The sequence below is a fragment of the Rhineura floridana genome, chromosome 12, assembly GCF_030035675.1.
Source record: "Rhineura floridana isolate rRhiFlo1 chromosome 12, rRhiFlo1.hap2, whole genome shotgun sequence".
NCBI lineage: Eukaryota > Metazoa > Chordata > Lepidosauria > Squamata > Rhineuridae > Rhineura > Rhineura floridana.
In genome coordinates this window covers 28569544-28589581 of record NC_084491.1, presented here as the reverse complement: position 1 = coordinate 28589581, position 20038 = coordinate 28569544, and the positions used below count along the sequence as shown (strand labels likewise).

General features: G+C 43.3%; 3 protein-coding genes across 5 annotated transcripts in view; 2 read left to right on the top strand and 1 right to left on the bottom strand.

Moving 5' to 3' along the window:
* The first annotated feature begins 124 nt into the window (after positions 1-124).
* On the top strand, positions 125-8447 carry LOC133368671 (BPTI/Kunitz domain-containing protein-like). Of its 2 annotated transcripts, XM_061593169.1 has the most exons (5): positions 125-478; positions 1166-1348; positions 4735-4917; positions 6779-6957; positions 7760-8447. In XM_061593169.1, exons 1-4 carry the CDS (start codon positions 421-423, stop codon positions 6952-6954), a joined length of 600 nt encoding a protein of 199 aa, XP_061449153.1. In that variant the 5' UTR covers positions 125-420; the 3' UTR covers positions 6955-6957; positions 7760-8447. The 2 variants fall into 2 exon arrangements, with proteins under 2 accessions (XP_061449153.1, XP_061449154.1); XM_061593170.1 differs by lacking the exon at positions 6779-6957.
* On the bottom strand, positions 8135-19873 carry LOC133368771 (uncharacterized). The gene is made up of 5 exons (XM_061593385.1): positions 19771-19873; positions 19040-19174; positions 12109-12215; positions 10132-10309; positions 8135-8232 (listed from the first exon to the last, which is right to left on the bottom strand). The coding sequence occupies exons 1-5, from the start codon at positions 19871-19873 to the stop codon at positions 8135-8137; spliced, it is 621 nt and encodes a 206-aa protein (XP_061449369.1).
* The window catches only part of EI24 (EI24 autophagy associated transmembrane protein), a 29308-nt gene continuing 21363 nt past the window's right edge, over positions 12094-20038 (top strand). Inside the window, exon 1 of one of the 2 annotated variants that reach the window (XM_061593168.1) lies at positions 12094-12271. The gene's annotated coding sequence lies outside the window, so the exon portion shown is untranslated. Of the gene's footprint in view, positions 12316-20038 lie in introns of both variants that reach the window. The other variant, XM_061593167.1, reaches the window with a different exon arrangement.

Sequence of the window (20038 nt, the reverse complement as noted above, 5' to 3'; positions counted from 1 at the left end):
CTCCCCAGGCTGCACATCTCTCACTGGCCCAGCTCCAGCTGAATCCTTGAACTGTAATAAGGCCTCTAGTTGTTGCAGCGGTGTATTGACTGCCGGCGTTTGCACGTTTGTGCCAGGCACCCAGAACCCAGCAGAAAGATAGCAACGCACACTCAGACAGTTATAAGTTTTAAGAGTCTTTACTGACAGGAATTTTACAGACATGAATTCTTCCTAGCTCTCCTAGCATACTAAACACCCCCACACCAAGTGGTTTCAGTTTCAAGGCTTTATGCCTTTCCAGCTCTGTACAGCTGCAGTCTGTGTCCTTGGACTGCCTGCACAGTTTTAACCCATTACTGGTTATTTCAGTTCTGTCTTTGTGGAAAATACCAGACACATACATCTCAGTAGCCTACACTAGTTTGCCTCTATGGAGAGATGTACATGTTCGAACCTCTGGCTTTTGCATGGCCAGCCTGTAGCTTCTATTACAAAGGTAAGACTCACATCTGTTGCCCTCCCATCATTGGCATGCCCCTTTCCCCAAAGGTTGCCCACAAGGTAGTAGGGATGGAAGGATCTATCAGTTTCGTTACTCTCTCAGTTTCTCCTTTTTCCACTCTGAAATGCAGTTCTCCACATTTCTGCAGCAATTTGTAATTTTTTAAAAAAATCCTCATGAAAATTCTTCAGCATTTTAGTAAGAATTTTTCCTAACAATTTTTTTGTATGTAGTTTTGACCAAATGCACACGCTTTTGCAAGCAATTTCTTTTAGTGTAATGCATTTTTGTATGTTATTTTCAGTAATATATGCATTTTTATGCACACTTTCCCCAAATATATGCCTTTTTAAAAAACATTCCTTGGTTGGAGAACTGTGTCACAAAATTTGGATGAGCACAAAGGATGGCTGTGTGTTGGTTCTCATATTGTTTTGGAAAGTGTGGATTTGATAGACTTAACCTTAAATGCAAATCAAATTTCTTCCCCATCCCTACAAGGGAGTGTGGCCCCCAGACCCTGTTCCAATGTCTGTGAATAGGTCAGGGGAAGAGTCTTCTCCCACCTCCCCAAACGAATGTTCATTCTAGACAGATGGGTACCTGAAAAGAGCTTGTGTTTCAGAAAATGTATATTAAATATACATGTTGTTTTCTCTGTCACTCTTACCCACCCCCCAGAAGCTTTGCGGACAATATGCAAACTGCCCTATGATAAGGGGAAGTGCAACGGATATTATACTCGCTATTACTTTAACCTCGAGACCAAAGAGTGTGAAAAGTTTGTTTATGGTGGCTGCTATGGCAATGGAAATAGATTCCGCACGATCAGTGATTGCAAACAGATGTGCACACTTTCAACTGGTAAGTTTTTTGGGTTTTTTAAGCCTCAATGTACTGATTTCTTTTAGCCTCAATGCATCAAGGCCTGAGCGGTATGGGATTTCGGATTAGACATCAAGGCAATAATACTCTATGGCTAACATTGGACCATGCAGAGGAACCAAATCATAGTTAACAACTAAACACAGGTGTGTTTGTGTGTGTGGCATGCAACAAAGAGTTTTGTCAAAAAGATATTAGGTTAGATCCAGTCCAGGGCTGGGGAACTTGGGGGCCAAATGTGGCCCTCCAACCCTCTCTGTCTGACCCCTGTGAATCTTCCTTAGCCATAGCCTCTCCACAGGTCACCACCCTCACCAGCCCTGCTTCCCACTTTCCTTGAGTGTTTTTACCAGTAGTGTAGTGGCAAATTCAGAAGGGCAGGGTCCCTTCATGGTAGTCACAGCCACACACACCCTTTTTGGCTACTGAGTTGTTAATGCCTTCTCCCACAACAGCAGACATCCTTAGGAGACAATCTGCATGAAAGGGGGGAATTAGCTGCTGAAAAGAGTTTTCTCAGTGGCGGACTCACCTCCTTTCACTCTGATCGGCTCCAATCAGCAGGAGAGGAGAAGGAAGCAGGTTCGAAGACTCTTCTCAGTGATGAACACACTCCTGTCATGCTGTTTCGCTTGTAGGATGCTGGAAGCATAGGGACCCTGCTGGGACCCTGCTCCCAAAAAAGTAAGGGTTGTGAGATCCTCTGAGACCCTGGACGACTACACCCCTGGTTTTTGCCTGGCTGCAATGTGTCCTTAAAGTCTGATCATGCCTCCTGCTTGCTTGGAGGGAGGCTAGAAATATGTGAGGGTGTGTAGAAACCCACTATTTGAAGGGAATATTTACACCCATTTCTCCATCCACGTTTGGCCATGTCCAGCACTGGCATGTGGCCCCTGGATGTTGAGCATAGTGTATGAGTGTGTTTGTGTCAGGAGAGGTGTTCCATAAGGTATTGTGGTCCCAAGCCGTGAAAGGCTTTATAGGTTAAAACCAGCACTTTGAATCTGTTGAACAGCATGGGGGACAGAACTGACCCCTGCAGAACCCCATACTGGAGAGTCCAGGGTGCCGAGCAATGTTCCCCAAGCACCACCTTCTGGAGCTGACCCGCCAAGTAGGAGTGGAACCACTGCCATGCAGTACCTCCCACTCCCAACTCAGCCAGTCGTCCCAGAAGGATACTATGGTTGATGGTATCGAAAGCTGCTGAGAGATCAAGGAGAATCAACAGAGTCACACTCCCTGTCTCTCTCCTGACAGAGGTCATCATACAGGGTGACGAAGGCTGTTTCCATGCCAAAACCAGGCCTGAAACCTGACTGAAATGGATCCAGATAATTGGTCTCATCCAAGAGTGTCTGGAGCTGGCCTGCCACCACTTGTTCAAGGACTTTGCCCAGGAATGGAACATTTGCCACCAGCCTATAATTATTAAGATTTTCTGGGTCCAGGGAGGGTCTCTTCAGGAGTGGTCTCACTACTGCCTCTTTCAGGCAGCCAGGGACCATCCCCTCTCATAGAGAGGCATTAATCACTTCCCTGGCCCAGCCGGCTGTTCCATCCCTGCTAGCTTTTATTAGCCAAGAAGGGCAAGGATCCAGCACAGAAGCGGTTGCACAAACCTGTCCAAGCACCTTGTCAACGTCCTCAAGCTGCACCAACTGAAACTCATCCAAGAAATCGGGACAAGGCTGTGTGCTCTGGATACCTCACTTGATTCACCTGCTATAACACTGGAGTCTAAGTCCTGGCGGATGCTAAAGATTTTATCCTGGAAGTGCGTAGCAAATTCATTACAGCGGCCTCAGATGGTTCTACCATGTCCCTGGGACCAGAGTGTAATAGCCCCCGGACAATTCTGAAGAGCTCCGCTGGGTGGTAGAGTGATGATTTGATAGTGGCAGCAAAATATTGTTTTTTTGCTGCCCTTACTGCCCCTAAATACAGCTTACCATAGGCACTTACCAGTGTATAATTGCATCCACTAGGAGTTCATCTCCATCTGCACTCAAGCTGTCTCCAATATTGTTTCATCGCTCTCAGCTCTGGGGTATACCATGGAGCCGTATGAGCTCTACACAGGAGAGGGCGCTCAGGAGCAATCATGTCAACCACCTGGGTCATTTCTGTATTCCACAGTTCAACCAGGGTTTCGATGGGAGCGCCAGCCCTATCAGCCGGAAAACTCCCCAGAGCCCTTTGGAAACCATCTGGATCCATTAGTCTCTGGGGGCGCGGACCAACTTAATAGGTCCCCCACCCTTGCAGAGGGGAAAAGCCACTGTAAATCTAAACTTCAGCAAGCAGTGATCTGTCCATGACAGAAGGACTGATGTAAGGCCCCCCACATTCAGATCACCAACTCCATGTCCAGTTGCAAAAACCAAGTCTAGAGTATGCCCTGCTACATGTGTTGGGCCAATGGCATATTGGGACAGTCCCATGGTTGTCACGGAGACCATGAAATCCTGAGCCGCCCTGGATAAGGTGGCCTCGGCATGGATGTTGACATCCCCCAGAACCAACAGTCTGGGGGATCTCAACAGTACACCCGAGACCACCTCCGTCAGCTCAGCTAGGGAGTCTGTTGGGCAGTGGGGTGGGCGGTACACCAACAGAATCCCCAGTCTGTCCCACTGATCCAACACAAGGTGCAAACACTCCAGACCAGTAGTTACATGGACAGGTTGCTTGCAGAGGGAAATGGAGGTCCTATAGACCACAGCAACCCCCCCCTCCCCAACCCTCAGGTCTACCCTGATACTGAACCAGGTACCCTGGCGGGCATAGCTGGGAAAGACTGACTAGTTTTTCAGAAAAGAGAGGCGGAGATGCACTGGACCACCAGAATAGTAAGTGTGTCTCTACCCTAAGTTGCTAGCTTTGGCATTCTCTGGGCCCATCCATACCAAACCACAAAATCCACGTTTTCTGTAATTGATTATACAGTTGTATGGACGGGCCTTCAGTTTCTATCACAGTTTCTTACGTGAACCTTGATGCGTTGGAGAATATGTAGAAATGAATGTTTGTACAGAGGATTCTGCCCTAACTTAACTGATACGCAGGTGCCTCCTATGTTCAAACAAATCCAAGTAGGTCAGAGGAGGATCCTATCCCTCCCCCAAAGCATGCTCATTCTAGACCAGGGTAGCCAATGTGCTGCCCTCCAGCAGTTGTTGAGCTGCAACTTCCACCATTCCTGACCGCTGGCTATGCTGATGGGAGTTCACGTTGAACTATGTTGGGAGGGCACAGTCTTGGCTACCCCTGGTCTAGATTGCAGAACACCTGAGAATGGTTTGTGTTTTAAAAAAGAGATCATGCTTTATCATCCATGTTGCTTTTCTGTTTCACTCCAGAACACATGCCTTTAATATGCAAGCTGCCCCCCAAAAAGGGGATGTGCCACGCAATCCACACCCGCTATTACTATAATATGGTTCACAATGAATGTGAAAAATTTGTTTATGGTGGCTGCATGGGCAATGGAAACAGATTTTACACTGTCGAAGAATGCAACAAGAGGTGTACCCATGCAGGAGGTAAGGTGGAAATTTGACCTCGTTACTCAGGTGAAAAACCTCTCAAGTTCCAGCAGAAAGGTTTTTCACCCACATAGGTCAAACCTCTGACACGCTTTTTATTAGTCTTAAAGTACAAGTTCAGTAGTTTGTGTTTTTGATCAGGCAGAAAGGAAATCGTGTCGAACAGCTAATAATAACGATGGGTTCACCTTTTAATTTTTTTTGTAAATTACTTTATTTATTACATGTATATCCTGGCTTTCCTCCAAGGAGCTCAGGGTGGTGTACTTGGTTCCCCCCCCCATTTTCTCCTCACAACAACCCTGTGAGGTAGGTTAGGCTGAGAGGCACTGACTGGCCCAGGGTCACCCAGTGAGCTTCATGGCTGAGTGGGGATTTGACACCTGGTCTCCCAGGTCATATGCCAATACCCAAACCATTACACTACACCAGCTCTCTTGGGAATATGACTGAAAGGCAATATAAAATAGTAAATAAAAAGATATAATACTAAATAATATAAGAGCACCATCAAACAGTTGGAAAAACATACAAGAACATCAAACAGTTGTATAGGGGAAAATAGTATTTCTTCTTCATAGTATATTTATTTTATTTTATCTTATTTTATGTTAGGCATTTATATAATGTGCAGTCATTAGCATTTCTAAATGGTGTGCATAAAAATATACAGAGAATAAAACAATAAAAATTAATCATAAAACCAAACAGAAACCTGAACACTGCAGTGAAACGCCAGCTGGAATAAAAGAGTATTTGTCGTGTGCCTAAAATGCAGTAAGGAAGGTACCTATCGAATCTCAGACTGCATAACTCTATACATTTACAGCACACACACACCCTGAAAAGAATCCTGGGAACTGTTGTTTACCCCTCACAGAGCTACAATTCCTAGCACCCTTAATAAACTACAGTTCCCACAATCCTTTTGGGGGTGCTTTTAAGGTATAGTGTGTACACAGCCTCAGTTGAGAGGGAGAACTGCAGGCTTTGACCCACAACACTGAATGTGTGGGTTCTAGTAGTTACAAGCCATGCATCTGAGTCATGGGCAACCACCAACAGAGGCAGAAGGTTAAGCTGTTATCTCAGCCACAAGGTGGCACTAGAATGGTTGTGTAACATTTTCATTGGCTAGCCAAAGCAGAATAGTCTGGGGTGGGTCAAAGTTTTGTTAGTCTGGGTCCTGTCTACATGTGTTTATTCTATACAAGGGACTGGGAACCTATGGCCCTCCTGATGTTGTTGGGACTCTGACTCCCACCAACCCCTGCCTTCACGGGCAACTGTCAGGGATGATGGGAGTTGTACTCCAAGAACATCTAGATCGTTGGGATGGAGGAGAAATATGATCCCATTCGCATTTAAAGCTGAATCTATCAAACTGGCACTTTCCAAAACAAGATGAGAGCTGAAACACAGCCCTCCTTGGAATTCCCACTTGCCTGAATTCTGCAATTCAGTTTTCCAACCAATGTTTACAAAAATGCACAGCTTAGGGGAAAGTGTGCAAAAAATGAATATATTAGTGAAAATAACATACACAAATGCATTGTATTAGGGGAAGTTACTTAAAGAAACTGTGCATGCCAGTCAAAACTACATGCATGTTTATCGTACAAAAATGTTGAAGAATTTTCATGAGGATCCACAAATTGCTGCAGAAATGTGGAGAACTGAATTTAAGATTGGGGAAAGGAGAAACTGAAAGAAATGAAACTGACAGATCCTTCTATCCCTGCTGGAGGGCCACAGGTTTCCCAGTCCCGTTCTACACAGATTAATGTCTGAAAAGGGCCCGAGTTTCAGTTTATTTTATTATAAATTTCCTTGTCAATCATTGTTGTTTTCCCTACAGAAATGCCCATAGTATGTAAAATCCCTAAAGATCCTGGGTATTGCTCAAAACAAATTACTCGTTATTATTATAACCAAGAGAGCAGGAAATGTGAAACATACACTTATACTGGCTGTGGTGGCAATGCAAATAATTTCCACAGTGAAGATGAATGCAAAAAGACATGCAGATTTTAACAGGTAAAGTGGAAACATGTTGTTTTTAGTCCCAAATATAGACTTTTTTGGTCCTGGATTTCTGATCAGACAGGAAGACAATTGTGCTTAACAGCTAACATAAGCTCAACAAGAAATAAATAAAAAGACAAATCCTGTCGTTAGGTTTTCAAACTATGGCCCCATCCACACTGTATGTTTAAAGTGGTATCATACCATTATAAACAGTGATGGCTTTCTCAAAGAATCCTGGGAGCAGTAGTTTGTTAAGGGTGCTGAGAGTTATTAGGAGATCACCATTGCCTCACAGAGCTATAGCTTCCCTTCTTTTCAGGGAACACTGAGAATTGTAGCTCTGGGGGAAGCCATGGCTGTTTAAAGGGGTATGATACTGCTTTAAATGCATAGTCCAGGTGGGGCCTGAACTGGAAGGAAATGCAGGGGAAACATAGAACATGAGTTTTATAATGCCAGAACAAAGAGGCATTTACAGGCATTAGGTGCTAGGCCAACCTAGCCTTGAAAGGGTAGTTGCTAAAGATTTAATTTAATTTAATTTATTGGATTTCTTAGTCGCCCATCTGGCTGGCCATCCAGCCACTCTGGGCGAAGTACAAAATGAACAAAATAACACAAAATGATGCTATAATTTCCTTACACTGCAGATTTCTATGGATCTGCCTTTAACCAAACCTGACATACTCCATTATATGTTGGAAAGGGAGCTTCTTTTAACCCATGCATCTTCCCCCAACCCTTGTCCTTTTCTAGGCAACTTTAATGTCGTGATCCTTATTTTATTGTCTCCCTGTGTTTATTTTCTCAGAGCAACCCTGAGCCATTCAGACCAACCCTTGTCCTACAGCATTTGCAAACTTGCCAGTATATTGGCAGGTCCCATAAAACAAAGGCACCAAGATAAGTTGCGGTTTTGAGGCTTTGGTCTCTTCTGGAATCTTCTGCATGTGCTCCAGTAAACTCACACCTTGGCATCCTGTGAATTTTACATCCTGGATATTATTCTCTTGCCACTTTTTCCTGTTCTTGCCCCATTGTTTCTCTGTGGGAGCCAGAGCATCTTCAGGCAGTGATGTGTCGTCTAATCAAATACTGTACTTCAGCAAGTAGTATAAAGTGTTCATAGCAATGCACTACCTGAAAGCTTTTGAGGCATAAGAAAGGGACTGTGAATCCCGAACAGTCATTCTTGATGTAATTTGCCACTGATTCTTGTGCAAGGAAGCAGTAATAGTTCACCCGTGGGGTTGCCAGGTTCAGGGCCCGAGACTGATCCTGTATCTTTAAGAGAAGGGAAAGTCAGCCAAGTGCAGGTGTTCTTGCACCACTGTAATGGGGGAAAATCACAAGGTGGAATTCTCCCTTCTCCCTGCACAACTTTTAAAGATACAGAAGACCTCTTGGAGGCCAGGCCTGGAAACCAACCTGCTATCTGTCACTGTTTGTGTTCCACATCATTTTTTCCCCGTGCACAAATTCTTGTTGCCATTAAATAAGCACAAACTTCTGTGTGATTTGTTTTGAAAGAAGTCTTGAGCTGTCTCCATTAGTGGCCATTATGCTGTCTCTCTTCCTTATTACTGGAGTCGTTTTCTTGGTATTTAAATATTGTTGAATGCTCCCCACTATCATGAATGGTGAGAAGTATCCAAGTACTGCCAGGTTTGTTCTCCTTTGGGTGAGACACCATTGGAGATGTACCAGTAGTGTGGGGTTGGACTAGATGTCCTTTAAAGTCCCTTCCAACTATATCATTCTTTGTGGGTGGTATTTGTCACCAGTTGGGTACTTGTAATGTGGAATTGTAGCTTCATGGACTCCATGCATCTATTCCAGTGAACAGATAAATCTGGGACCTAGGTCCACTCCTCTGCCACTGACAGTCATCCACCTCCAAGGTAGTGGCGAAGCTTGAACTAACCACATCATAGGGTACCATATCATATCTAAATAACACATCTGTTAAGGGCATGAACCTTAGTTGTAATTTCCTGGCATTTTGGAGCTTGAGTGAACATGGACAGTCCTTAGTACACTGTGTTAAATCAAGTTGTTTTTTAACTGAATTTGATTCCCTTTTGTGAAGGATATGCCTACACCTCTCTGATCAGGCAAACTTGAAACTGAAAATGAGAAACTCAGTGAAAAAGAAAAGAAAAATATCATGGTTAATAAGAATGCATGCACTGTTTAGAATGGTCATACAAATTATCTTATGCCTATCAAGTAGCTAACAGAGCAATCCTAATCACATCTATTCAATCAGAAGTAAGTCCTATTGAATTCAGTGGGTCTCACTCCCAGGTGTTAGGATTGCAGCTATTAAGGGAAACAAAAAATTTCTGATGGAGATGTCAGAGGGCGTTCACAAACTTATCTGCAAAAGTCCCAAATGTCTCTGATGTTTTTGAATTCTTTCTCCTGCCACAGAGAGTCCCCTCTCCCAATTATAGTAACAGTGACTAGGAGTTGCCCTCTGTGGAAAAATGGAAATGGACTGCCTTCAAGTCAATCCCGACTTATGGCGACCCTATGAATACGGTTTTCATGGTAAGCGGTATTCAGAGGGGGTTTACCATTGCCTTCCTCTGAGGCTGAGAGGCAGTCACTGGCCCAAGGTCACCCAGCGAGCTTCTTGGCTGTGTGGGGATTCAAACCCTGGTCTCCCTGGTTGTAGTCCAACACCTTAACCACTACACCACACTGGCTCTCTGTGACAGAATGGTTATTGTTCATTTTAAAGTTCTGTTTATATTAAGGTTGTTGAAGTGTGACCTTCCAGATGTTGCTGGACTCCAACTCCCACCCGCCCCAGCCAGCATGGCGAATGATCTGGGGGTGATGTGAGATGTAGTCCAACAATATCTAGAGGGCCAGTTTCCCCATCCCTACCCTATCTCCTGTCCTAAGCCACTTGCATTTCCATATGGAACACTATATAAAGGAAGCTGTGTACTTGTTACTTACTCCAAACTGTGGGCACACCACCTCTTTTGTGTCTTATTCAAATCAACCAGTTGGACACACAATACACTAGCATGATTAACAGCCAAAACAAATGAAAGTTTTATTGGTTCAATAATTCAAATCAAACAAGCAGTGTAATCCTAAACAGGTTTACAACAGCCTTTGATAGGATTTACTCCTTTAGAAACAAGCAGCCTTGGCAGCAATATTTACCAATTCCTAGTGACAGCCGTAGGTCTAAAGCTCTGCTTCCTGGGATGGCCAGGCTGTTATCCAGATCCCCAATGGGAAAATTCACACAGATCTGGAAAATGCTGATTTCCAACGTCTCTTTAAACGTAAGTAGAGCTTCTACTTGTTGTAGTTTGGAGTGTTCTTGTTCAGTTCCAGCCTGTTCAGTTCCAAGATAACTCCATTACATTCCCCACTTCCATCTAATTTTCCATTCCCCTCCCTGCAACAGATAGGAAGCATTATGTGTTCACAGAGCATACTCAGTCCTTACTGAGCTCTTCCCCCACTAAAGAGTTTTTGTACTTCTGCAAACCCTGGGGCTCCCGCAAGCCTGTTGTTACTTCCCTGTTGTCTGTGGATGATGGCATTTTGGCTACAAAAGGAGTGACACTCACTTCTGAATTTTGAAAATACAGGGAACATGGGGGCTCCCACAACAATATGTTGCAATACGGCATGCTTCTGTGTAGGGGAGAAGGCGATAAGCTGATGGAGTTTCTAATATCAGAATCTTACATGTTTCTTATGTCAGAATCACTTCACACTTTCAACATGAGTGGAGCTGATCTGAATCTAAAACCAATGGATCTCCTGCTGTTAATTTGGCTCTGAGAGTACAGTGTATCAGGAAGAAGAAAACTAGCTGAGTGTACCAGTGAACTTACACATAATTGTTAAAGCTGGGGTAGCCAACATGGTGTCCTCCATACTTTGGACAATAATTCCCACGATCAGCCCTGCTCCCAGCTAGCACGGCCAATAGTTAGGATTGATAGAAGTGGAAGTCCAAAACATATGGAGGATGCCACATTGAATACCCGAGTTAGGCCATCTTAAGTCTTTTCATGTTATTTATACATCTCATAAATGAGATAAATCGCACCTTTCCTCCAAGGAGTGCAAGGCAACATATATGACTGTCCACACACATACATATCACAACTCTGTGAAGGAGATAGGGCTGAAAACTTCACGGTCATCTGGGGTCTTGGGGGATCTTAGAGTCATACTGTTTTGGGAGCAGGGTCCCAACATCTCTAGCATCCTGCCAGCCAACCAGCCTGAAGGGGAGTGTTAGCCACTGAGAAGAGTCTTCTAACATGCATTTTTTGTCCTTTCCTGCTGATTGGAGCCAATCAGAGTGAAAGGAGATGAGTCAACCACTGGGAAGACTTCTCAGCTACTCACCTTTCATGCTTATTGGCTCCTAGGGATGTCTGTAGTTGTGGGAGAAGGCATTAAGAAGGATCTCATTCTCAATACAGCAGCAAAAAAGAGGTGGTGGTGTTTGACGATCATGAAGGGACACTGCACTTCTGAATTTGCCACTACGCTAGGGGTCTATGGCTGAGTGCCAATTTAAACCTGGGTCCTGTGATTCCAAGTCCAGCACTCTAACCACCTCAGCATGCTGGCACTTAGATTAATACTGGCTGTCACTCTAGCCAGGCCATAACACAAGCACAAACCATTGTTCAGACTATCCCCCCCATCTACCTTCCGATATTTCTGTACATCATTATGCACCTCCACATACATTACATTAAACACCTCCACATTTACAATCTGAGAACTACCCTGCCCTATGGACAAGTAGGCTAACAGCACGCATTTGTGCATGCCTACTCAGAAGTAAGTCCCACTAAGTTCAGTGGGATCTGCCCCCCAGGAGGTGAGCAGAGGCCTAGAGCCTAAACGGAGGATCCTCCTCTTTTAATGCATGCTTTATGGAAGAGTGGGGGGGGGTTCATACAGCAACTGTGGAAGCTCCGCAAGCAGACGATACCACCTCTCGGTCGGTGCAGCGGACATGGGGACGTGACTATGATCTTGGGGGAGTGGCCTCAGGCACAGAGCATTTCTCATTGGACGCCGAGAAAAGAGCACCCCCTCCATTAGGACTACAGCTCCCAGAGTGCCCTCTGCAGTCCCTCCAAGGCGGTGCCATGGACTCACCCGCCTGTTATGCCGAGCAAAGGAAGGTTCAGAACTACGTTTCCCAGAGGGTGTTTGCTGCGCACAAAGATGACCTGAGCCTCGGCCAGGGGAACTGTTTGTATCCACTAGGACCGGTAGCCACGGAATTTATACACCGGCACCAAACGGTAGAGACTGACAGGTGTGTGGCAATCTGGATGAGGTCAGTTTGGAGAGTCTCTGGAGGTAAGAGTGAACCCAGAGAAAGAGGGGCTGCAAACAAGAGGTCGGTTTCCATACTGTCTAATTCTGGGTGCGGGGATAGGAAGAAATGACTGCTTCTTTTATTTTTATTTTGGATGAGAGCGAAACGAAGTTGTATCTCAGGCACTGCCAGGAGGCAGGTTTTACGCGTTACAGAGCTGTGTTCGAAAATCCATGGGTACATGTGGCAGCAGCATATAAATTATGCGTCTCTAAGTCGATTTCGACTTATAACGACCCTATGAATCGGCGACCTCCATTAGCATCTGTCATGAACCACCCTGTTCAGTTCTTGTAAGTTCAGGTCTGTGGCTTCCTTTATGGAATCAATCCATCTCTTGTTTGGTCTTCCTCTTTTTCTACTCCGTTCTGTTTTTCCCAGCATTATTGTCTTTTCTAGTGAATTATGTATTCTCATTATGTGTCCAATTAAATCTTCTAGAGAGTACACCAGTAATGCTTGTCTCTCGTTTAAGTTACTTTACCTTGTCAGCTATTTTTCTTTTCTTTAGCGGGCTTCCTTGTCCCATTGAACCCAACGGAGCTTACTTCTGTGTAGACATATACTGGATTGCAGCCTTAATTACTTCATGATGTAGAGATTACCTAGCTCACAATTGAAAGGACTACCATAAATTCCCCTTTGCCTTCCAAGCTCTTAGGTTGCAATCCTGAACAAATTTACTTAGGATAATCCCCATTGGACACAATGGGCCTTACTTCGGTGTAAGCACAAGTGTGGTCCATGATGTGGATAATGGATAATGTAATTAATTTAGTATTGCTAAGAAAATGCAGTACATTAGTTATCTGAAACCAATGTATTGGATAAAGAAATCTAACAAAAATAAATAAATACAAATGGTCTGATATTGAATCAGGAAGGGCCATACCTCAGTGGTACATCACATACTTTGCATGCCAAAGGTCCCAGCCTCAAACCCCAGAATCTCCAGGTAGGACTGAGTATACAAGAGACCCCTACCTGAAACCATGGAGAGCAGGTTCCAGTTAATGTCGATAATAATAGTCTAGATGACCAGGTATAAGGCAGCTTGTATTGTTCTGGTGCTCCTAAGAGTCTCTGAGATACCTGTACAAGAGAACCTACTTAAGCAAGTATTCAAGTTGCAAATCTAGGTACCACGACGTCTAGAATTTCCTTCTCCTTTGACACAGATTTGCTGTATGGCTATGGGTATATTCTGTAGTTTTTCAGACTGTGTTCTAGGAATCGATAGGATTTCTTGAAAACTTATCAGAATTTCTTCAATAACGAAGATCAGTAATAACAGGCAAGCTTCCTTGAAAGGCAGGTTGCTCCAACAACATGCATCAACAGGGAAGCCTTTAAGTATGTTCTGGAGTGAACACTCCATTATTCACACAGTGTGATGGTGTAGTACTAAAATAATGAACAAGACCTAGAAACCTGGGGAAATAAAAAGATCTTGGCCCGGTGCCTGAAACTTGTCCAGCTCGGTTTGATCATCAAATGTTTGTTTGTTTATTTATTTATTTATTATTTGATTTATATCCCCCCTTCCTCCCAGCAGGAGCCCAGGACGTCAAACAAAAGCACTAAAAACGCTTTAAAACATCATAAAAACAGACTTTAAAATACATTAAAATAAAACGACTTTAAAAACATTTTTAAAAAGCTTTGAAGATTTCTTAAAAAAAATAATAAAAAAAACATATTTTTTTAAAAATCAGCCCTTTAGGGAGAGGTAGATGGGGCATGCAGGCAGGCATCGTGGGTCTGCGCGGCAGTAGGGGGGGTGCCTGGGAGCAGGGTCAGGAGCCGACACTGCAGCGGATCACGGAAGGGAGTGCTACCCACCCACCCTAAGGAGGGGGCCCTCAGCCAGGGCTCAACCTGGCCTTCCTCTGGCACCGACCCAGTCTAGCTGTGTGCACTTTGTTTCCCTTCTTCGCTACCCACTAGGGTCTGTGCTCCTTTGTGTGTCCCTCTCTTGGCATGAACTGTTCTTGAGGTCATTGGGTAAATCACCATGATTCTGTCATTTATCGTATGTTGTTATTATAATTGCTTTTATATGTATTGATGACTGTCCAGTATTTTACCTATTGTTATTAATGTGATTACATCTGTTATTGTATTTTATCTCTTTTAATGTATGTCGCCTAGAGTGGCTAATTGCCAGATAGGCGACAAACAAATTAAATATTATTATTATTATTATTATTATTATTATTATTATTATTCATAACTCACTTGCCTTTTGTGCCTGTTCCCAAGATCCAGCTCATCTGCCTCCTTACTTCATCCCAGCATTTGATAGGATCCGTTTTGGTACAGTATCTGGGATTTTAAAATTCCGCCTGTCTAGCGAATTGGGAAAAGCTTCTATTTTCCATTACACTTTTGTGTATGCCAAAGCAAACAGTAGCTTCTGTAGCTTATGCATAAAAGAAATGAAAGGTTTGCCTCTGGTTTAGGGCTGTGAATTTGATCTACCTGCTCTTTTTGTTCTACAATAAGAGGCCAAAACATTTACAGTAGGGTCTGCTTATATGGCGGGTTCCGTTCCGGACCCCCGTCGTAAAGCGGAAATCGCCGTAAAGCAGAACCCCATTGACTTTAATGGGGCACATCGCACAAAAATGCTGCAAAATGCTGCAAAAGCAGCAAAATCGGCTTTAAAAGAGGGGAGGAAAGCCGCCACATTAGCAGAACACCGAGAAGCAGAGCGCCGGGAAGTGGGGCCCTACTGTATCCATAGGCAAGTAGCAGCAACTTAAACCTGGTCTTATATCTTTAAGACAGGGTTTGATTATACATATACCTCAAAATGAATTAGCTTGTCTCAAATTGAGAATACAGTACGATGATGTGATCCATTAATTTGGCTTAATTTGGAAGTGTGGGTAAATGTCTGTATGATTGTCTTCTGTCCTTCAGTGCAACAAGATACTGCACCATCATTTCCAATCTCTTGGCACAGCACAAAGTGCTCTCTCCTCAATTCAGCAAGGTGCAAACACTCTCCACCAATCATTCTACATCACACAAAAGAAGCATGAAGCAAGGAAACAAAAACAGACTATTTTATAATTGGTTGTCAAGCCTATTAAAACCAATAATTTAAATTGGCCAGAAAAAAACTGATTTAAATCAAGTTATCGTTGGATACTATTTCATAAGTTTCATAATGAATGGTGCAAATCTAACCACCAAAACATTTGTTGAGGGGATACTTTGTATTATACAGCCATGAGAGTGGCTATATACTACAGCAAGCATGGATTTTTCACATTCCACAACATTAAATTGAAAATACACCCCATGCCATTCTGATGCTTCCCATAAGCTCATTTCAAAACAAAACCTTACAAAACGTATAGTCCTGAACTCAAATGTTTGCTTAACAACCGAGGAGGAGATTGGATGGGTGGGCACTGGGCAGAGAGAAAGCCTCTTTCCAAAAGGAAAATATTGGGAACAGTATCATTCTTTTCAGGGTTTCCCCCACATTTTTATTCTACAGCAGGCACATCTGGCCTCCCACCCAAATTTAAACCAAGGCTGTCCCTGGCCACATCCACACCAGACTCCTATTTTACTGTAGGCTGTCATGGCTTCTCCCAAAGAATCCTGGGAATTGTAATTAGTGAACGGTCCTGAGAGTTGCTAGGAGACATCCTGTTCCACTCACAGAGCTTCAATCAGAGTGGCTGACTGTTAAACCACTCTGGCCACTGGAGCTCTGTCAGGGGAATAGGAGTCTCTCCTTAGCCCCCTTCACAAACTACACTTCCCAGGATTCTTCGAGGGAAGCCATGACTGTCCGAAGTGAAATAAAGGTCTGGTGTGGGTTGGCCTCCTGATTAGCCAAGCCCAGCAGCTGGGACTCTAGTTTTTAGAACATTGACAGTTGGTTCTTACTGAGCATGCCTGGCCTTATCATTGAGTTCAATGCAAAATTTCTTAAATTAATTGAAACTCAGCCAAGCATTTCGTAAACTTTTAAACTGCAGAAGATGAAGGTCGGAGTATGGGGCAAGGTCAATAATAGGATTACAGATACTCTGTAAACATGGCTGATTTTTAATTAATTTCAACGAATTATGAAAACTGACAGAAAAAAGTCCAAAAGGGATCTGGTTTTTCTCTGTCTTTTTATGCTTTGAATTCTTGATTCTCTCTGACTGTTTTGTGTATCGCCATGAAAATTTAGGGGGTTGTTAAGCAAGCGTTTGTGAGTTCAGGACTATACGATTTGTAAGGTTTTTTTTAAAAAAATGAGCATATGGGAAGCATCAGAATGGCATGGGGGGTATTTTCGATTTAACATTGCAGAATGCAAAAAATCCATGCTGACTATAGTATACAGCCACTCTCATGCAAGGATTCTCTGTCGAAACAGTAGTAACACAGGAAAGAAGCAAAGTAAGAAGAATACCAACAAACATACAAAAATGTCATTCTCCATCTTGGAGATGGCAGGTGGCTATAGGTACATTCTTAAACCTCAAGGTTCTTTTGCCTGTTGGTGAATAATTAATTTAGATAATTTGATTTTCCTAATACACAATACTGTACACTACTTAATCAATGAGTAACATTACTGGTTACCTCATTCAGATTATTTATGTAATCAGATTATTTATTAATATTAAGCTGTTTATCAAAAACTTAGTATTTCCATTTTCCCTCAAAAAATCCAATTTAAAAGTTTAAAAATCTAATTTAAATCAAACCAATCATTTTTTAGTTTTAATCTTCTCTGGCTTACTAACTAGAAAGTGAATATAGCATTGGAGTTGCATTTGTGTGTTGAAAAACGCTACTTGCTTGAAAGAATTGGTGGCTTCTGGCCTGGGGAACAGGAAGGGAGGTTATGAGGCAATGTCTCCTTGTCATCCCACAGTCAACAGACAGGATCCTCTTTGCAAAGTCTGGCCTCTTGCGGTATAATTAAATGATGATCTCAGGATGATTCCTGTTTACAGGATAACCACAACCAGTAATGAGGTTGTGTTGACATTGTAGAAAATCATCAACATCCTACAGAGTGTGTCCCAGTTAAAACAATGCTCCCAAAACAATGCTCCCAAGAACTTTTGGGACACTAAGAGCTGCTAGTCTTGAGCTGATATGGATTAATTTAGAGAGGTTATTATAAAATGTTTCTACAGTATGAAAAAAGGATGTTGTAGTTGGGACTTCCCACTTCCTTTTTCAAATCTACATGGTTCTTCATGTTGTTGATTTTTACTATAATTGTGAGCCACCTTGCATATTTTATTTGGAGGTCAAAGGCGGTGTACATGGGTCTTCCCCTCTCCATTTTATCCTCATAATAACCCTGTGAGTTAGGTTAGACTGGGAGACTGCATCTGGCACAAAGAAACAAAAACGGGCCTTTTCTTGCCTTATAAACATGTAGGTAGGAACGTGGAACTCCTTCTGTTGCTGTTTTGTTGGAAGTGATGTGTCAGCTACAGCACCTGCTTGAAATCTCTATGCACAGATTTATTATCCTTTAAAATAATAATCAGGGGACAAATATTTATTGAATTCTGAAGGGGTTAGTTAATGATATTTGGACCCTCTGTCATGACTGAAATAATGATAGTAATAATAATGATTTCTGCCTCTCCCTCTTGCATATACGCTTGGGTATGAAATCGGGGTTCTAATTTATTTTTGTGATGAAGACTCCGATATGACAGATGGGATGCTATTCCCTGACTGACATGAAACTGAATATTTTATTTGTACGTGGCATGTGTTTTGTCATTCAGCATGATCCATGGATGGAAATGCTGTCAAGTGAACATAGTATTACTACAGTGCAATGCAATATGTGCTTACTCAGAAAAGACCAACTGATTATAAATTGGTCTCACAAAGAATTGAATCCGTAGGCTGAAATCCAATACATGTCTACTCAGAACTTCTCAAAAGTAAGCCCCATTGGATTCAATACTTACTCCAAGGTAAGTGTGTATTGGATTGCAGCCTTAGTGCTGTCACATTTGATTGCCTAATGCTTGATTCGATTTAATAGTGGCTTGTATTTATTTCTGTAAAAGGGAAAGATTGACTATTGTATTATCTTATATTGTAGCGATCTTATCTTTTTCTTTTTAATTCTCTAGATTTAAAACCTTGGAATAAGGACTGCAAAGCCATCTGATTATTTTTTGTCACTTCTTTTTTTAAAATAGCTTACTTCAGGTTTCAAAATAAGAGTAATGTAGTTCTCAGCCTTGGCTTGTTGGGGGTGGAGGAAGAAATATTTTAAGAGTGCAATCCTTGTATACATATCTACTAAGAAATAAGCCCCATTAAGTTCAACGGCCTTCCTCTCAGATAAGTGTGTCTAGATTTCAGGCTCTGTCTTAAAGTCGTAAGAAACACACACACCAAATAAACCACAAACACACCCTGCGATGTTTTTCTTAATTTTTACTTTATTGCAAAAACAGCTGGGTGGTCTGCGAGAGTGAATAAATACGCGCGTCTCCATAGCAACACTGTATCCTTCCCAATCGCGAAGGACCCTCCATCTTCTCTTCCCTTACTGCGCTTGCTCTATGCCTCAGGAGAGCCTCGGAAGGGCGCATGCGCGTCTCCGTAAAACTCGGACTGGCTCTTAAAGGCGCTGCCTTGTTAGCTGCCGTCTGCCTCCTTGTCATCCAGGGAAGAGGAGGGGGGGGTGCTGGTGGGGTGCGCCTGCGCGGTGGGTTCCCGGCCGGTGCTGCCCAAGGAGTTGATTATTCAGCCTTTCGTGGTGGCCGAAGCGGCCTGTCAATCGCTTGTCAATTGCCGGGGTCGGGGCCGCCGCCACCACCACGGACTCCGAGGGCCCTGGGCCGGCAAGTATTGAAGGGCTTATATAGATATATGGAGAGGGAAGACGACACACCTTTATCCCCCCCCCGACGCCTTCCCCAGTGCTCTTTTCTCCACCCCTTTCCCGGTCCTTCTTTTCCTGATTAAAAGCTCCAGTTGCTCCTGGGTTTCCTTTGATGATGATGATGATTATATTATTAATTACACTTACACACCACCTTTCCTCCAAGAAGCTCAAGAGTGGTGTACAGGTTTCCCCCCCCCTCCATTTTATCCTCACAACAACCTTGTGAGGTAGGTTAGGCTGTGAGACAGTGATTTGCCAAGGTCACCGAGTGAGCCTCATGGCTGAGTGGGGATTTGAATCGTTGTCTCCCAGGTCCCAGTCCAACTTGATTCGGCCCCTCTGTGCCTGCCTCCCCCCCCAAAAAAATCCTCTCTTTTTGTAACCTTATACCTTTCCCACTGAATTAAATTGATCTCTCTCTCTGTCTCTCACTCACACACACACACACCCTTAATGATTACAACAGTTGTGACCTGCATCCTCTCATTCTTTTCTGCTCTGGTGATCTAACCCCTCCCCCCTGCTTTTTAAAAAAATTACTCACCTTTCCATGGCTTGTTTCTCTCTGGTCTTCTATACACAATACTTAATCTCTTTCCTTTATAAACCTTCTGCTCCCTCTCTTCATTGCAGCTCCTAATCGACATTACTTCTATATGTTATCCTTGTTGATATGACTGACATCCTAGTGTCCTTTTCTGCTTTGGAGGACCACCACACAGTTCAAGTCCTTTGTTTCTGTTTACCTCCCCATGCTGTTACTAACCCCTGCTCTGCTGTTCATCCAAACCAAACCCTTTAAATTGTGAAGC

Coding starts and splice junctions, on each gene's coding strand:
- LOC133368771 (XM_061593385.1), bottom strand. CDS start 19,873: ATGTCGATTAGGAGCTGCAATGAAGAGAGGGAGCAGAAGGTTTATAAA. Junction 19,175..19,770: donor GAGAAACAAGCCATGGAAAG/GTGAGTAATTTT, acceptor TTGCCGGCCCAG/GGCCCTCGGAGTCCGTGGTG. Junction 8,233..10,131: donor ACGGCTGTCACTAGGAATTG/GTAAATATTGCT, acceptor CTTCTCTTAAAG/ATACAGGATCAGTCTCGGGC.
- LOC133368671 (XM_061593169.1), top strand. CDS start 421: ATGTACATGTTCGAACCTCTGGCTTTTGCATGGCCAGCCTGTAGCTTC. Junction 1,349..4,734: donor GATGTGCACACTTTCAACTG/GTAAGTTTTTTG, acceptor GTTTCACTCCAG/AACACATGCCTTTAATATGC. Junction 4,918..6,778: donor GAGGTGTACCCATGCAGGAG/GTAAGGTGGAAA, acceptor TTTTCCCTACAG/AAATGCCCATAGTATGTAAA.